Below are 3,705 nucleotides of genomic sequence, written 5' to 3' on the forward strand. Positions count from 1 at the left end.
TTTCCCCCCATTGACTCCCCTCCTCCTCACTCTTGTCTCCTCCCCAGGCCTTCACCCCACTATCCATTTTCTTAATCAAATGTTCATATACTGACAAGGTACCCCTACATAATGTTGATAAAACATATTAATAAAAATTACTACTCTTTTTCCCCCAGAAATTGACAATAATTGTACTTAAAGTGGCTGTGGGAAACGACCTATTGTCTTCTCTAGCAGAGGTGTGGACAAGGGGGCCGGATTGCTGGTGACTCTTGAAGCCCTGGCAAAGGTCAGGGCTATGCACCCACTGTTTAGTCGAGACAATGGTAGCTGAAGCAACTTCCCGACCAGATAGTCATGTAAATCCTTACTGATAAGATAGTCTGTCTGTTACTGGAACTTGCCTGCCTAAGGGCTATAGGTGTATCCCAAACTGAATAAAAGGATGGCGAGGCCTGAGCACAAGTGGAGTCCATCCTCTTGGGATGGGCTCTCGCCTAGCCCCCCAATTTCCAAATCATTTCTTGTCTCATATCTTTCATTTGCGTGCGGCCCCTCTTCCAGATCCTGAACCTGAACCACACGGGACATGGGGGACCATTCACAGTGGCAGCAGTGAGTCTCTTGAAAGTTATTTTAACCCTTTGCACAATAATCTTGAGAGTTGCTGGATCGCTATGTCAGGATCTATAGATCCAAGTCCTTTCCTTCCAAGACTGTGTCTAACATTTGGGATATGTATGCTGATGGAATGCTTTGCTTTGTTTTGTTTTAGGTATACTCTTTCTTCTTCTGGAAAATTTTATTTTTTAGTGGTATAGGAATAGGGAGCTGCATTTTTGTATTGCCAGCAATGGCTAGAATCATTCAAGGTCAGTGGTAAGAACTTTTGTGTATGACTTTGTGAGAATTTTATACTCTTAAAAATACAGTGTTATATTTTATATATGGCAATTTATCCTGAAATACTTATGTATTAATAGTATGGTATAAATCCATGTGCAGATTAACCATGTATTAATCAGAAAAAAATTGTTTGGGGACCCTTTTCCCCTCCCCATGTGGGAGTCTGCGCATGTTCTTCAATAAATCTCCACCTTTGCTATACAGTGGGGCCTTGACTTACGAGTGTCCCGACTAACGAGTTTTTTGAGATTCCAGCGGTCTCTCGGCCGATTTTTTGCATTGAGTTGATAGAGTAATTTGAGTTAACGAGCTCCTTAACAAGCTCGGTCTTGGAATGAATTAAACTCGTAAGTCAAGGCCCCACTGTATTGCTAGCTGCTGGTTTACGCGTTTCTAGCGTTTCAAAGCAGCTGTTCTCCTTAGCATTCACTAGGTCTGAATTGGAGTCAGAGGCCACTGTGCCACCTGTTTGCTCAGGCTCTGGTAATGAAAGGGAGGAGTCACTCCCCATTTCCAAAGGAGATGTGTACCTTCCAATACAGTTCATAGGACAACAAAAGCATTTTTCAGAATAGATATCTCTTTCACAATTAAAGACCTGGGATACCACCCTGGGGCTCTGCACATCAGCTTTGTGTCCAGAGAGAAAAGATACATTCGACAGCGATATACACCTTCCCAGTTGCCAATGTCTTCAATTCCTTTAAAATGATGACAACTCCAGATCTAGTCTCTCCAGCCAGGAACTCTCATCTGTGCTCTGGACAGATCCATTCCAGCTCTCTACTGGCTCCAGTGTCTCATACATGTTCATTATTCTCTCCCCAAACCTTCATTACTGTTGCTCCTCCTCCTCTGCACCTCTTCCACACAGTGTATCCTCATATCGCCCACCATCCAGAACCCTGTGTGGTTGTGTGTATATGTGAATGTGTGTTTATTTGCTGGAAGCCAGTCCATCCTTGCTGCTTGACACAGTTGCTGCAGGGAAGAAACATCTGCACAGCATATGTTTCAAGGGACCTGGCGTATATGGCATACTGTTCTTAATATGTTTGCTCCCCTTCTTAGCGCTATGTGTTTTAACCAAGGTCACCTCTCCAAGAAAGGTTGTTTCCCCAGGTGGAGATTTTTCCTTGGAGTTAGGGATTAACAGGACTAAGGAAGGGAATAAATCAGTAAAACCCCTTAACTAAGTGCCAGGTGGGTAGTTAATCACTTTAACTACGAACAATCAGGTTTAAACTACATAATCTTTACTTAGGATAATCTCCTTCAGTTACTTCCTTGTAGCTTAACAGAACAATAGAATAGTGACCTTGGAATGGAGATAACAAACGCCCTAACCTTTGGAATAGAATGGATAGGATTAAAATCAACTGGTATAAATACAGATGTAACAGAATAAAGACAGAACCTGGCTGGAGAACCTGGCTGGAGAACCTGACTACAGAACCTGGCTAGGCTGCTGATCAACTGAACGCTGTCTCCGTGTCATTTCTTCTTCGCTGACTCTGTCCACACCTTTGGGAACCCCTGGACCTGCTGGGGTTGCACCCCAACAACTGGCACCCGAATCCAGTCAGGATTGGAACCATGTCGGTGGCCAAGGAGCTCTTACAGATGGACCTGTATGCGCTGCTAGGCATTGAGGAGAAGGCGGCGGTCAAAGAGGTGAAGAAGGCATATAGGCAGAAGGCCCTCTCCTGCCATCCAGACAAAAATCCGGATAATCCCAGAGCAGCTGAACTCTTCCACCAGCTTTCTCAGGCCTTGGAGGTACTGACTGATGCTGCAGCCAGGGCCGAGTATGACAAGGTCAGGAAAGCCAAGAAGCAGGCAGCAGAGAGGACCCAGAAACTAGATGAGAGAAGGAAGAAAGTGAAGCTTGACCTGGAGGCCCGGGAGCGGCAGGCTCAGGCCCAGGCCCAGGAGGAGGAGGAGAGCCGGGGCACCAGGACACTGGAGCAGGAGATCGAGCGCCTGCGAGAAGAGGGTTCCCGGCAGCTGGAAAAACAGCAGAGGCTGATGCAGGAGCAGATACGCCAGGAACGGGAGCAGAGGCTGAGAGGAAAGGCAGAACATCCTGAAGGCAAAGGAACTCCCAAGCTAAAGCTAAAATGGAAGTGCAGAGAGGAGGGGTCAAAAGGCGGCTACTCCAGAGATATCCTCCTGCAGCTTCTTCAAAAGTACGGAGAGGTGCTCAATCTGGTACTTTCCAGCAAGAAGGCAGGCACCGCCGTGGCGGAGTTTGCAACCATCAAGGCTGCGGAGCTGGCTGTCCAGAATGAAGTGGGCCTGGTTGATAATCCTCTGAAGATTTCCTGGTTGGAGGGACGGCCCCAGGGCAAGGACGGCCCCGGCCACCCAGGCCGGTCACAGGGCTCGGTGGTGTCCGAGAGGGACTACGAAAGCCTCGTCATGATGCGCATGCGCCAAGCAGCTGAGCGGCAGCAGCTGATTGCCCAGATGCAGCAGGAGGACAAGGTGGGGCAGCTGACGTAGCATCCAGCCCACCACCCCACAGCCCCTTTCACTAATAAACTTTTTTTTAAGTCTAAAAATAAAAATAAAAACAAGGAAATGTAGGTCAAAGGAGCAAAGGAGGACCCAAAACATACCATGATGTAACTATAGAGGCATGCTTATAGGATCAAATGGTATAAATACAGTTGTAACAGGACAATAAAGGGAGAACCTGGCTATGCTGATCAACTGAACACTGCCTCGTGTCCTTCCTTCTTTGCTGACTCCGTCCACACCTTCGGAACCCCTGGACCGGCTGAGGCTGGATCCCAACATTTATACTATTGAAAC

The 3,705-nt window shown here is 47.1% G+C and overlaps 1 protein-coding gene across 1 annotated transcript; it reads left to right on the top strand.

Moving 5' to 3' along the window:
* The first annotated feature begins 2,467 nt into the window (after positions 1–2,467).
* LOC132242050 (dnaJ homolog subfamily C member 17-like) lies at positions 2,468–3,446 on the top strand. Its single transcript, XM_059710977.1, has one exon. It carries the CDS (start codon positions 2,485–2,487, stop codon positions 3,391–3,393), a length of 909 nt encoding a protein of 302 aa, XP_059566960.1. The 5' UTR covers positions 2,468–2,484; the 3' UTR covers positions 3,394–3,446.
* Positions 3,447–3,705: the final 259 nt, after the last annotated feature.

Source organism: Myotis daubentonii, chromosome 9 (assembly GCF_963259705.1).
Source record: "Myotis daubentonii chromosome 9, mMyoDau2.1, whole genome shotgun sequence".
Lineage (NCBI taxonomy): Eukaryota > Metazoa > Chordata > Mammalia > Chiroptera > Vespertilionidae > Myotis > Myotis daubentonii.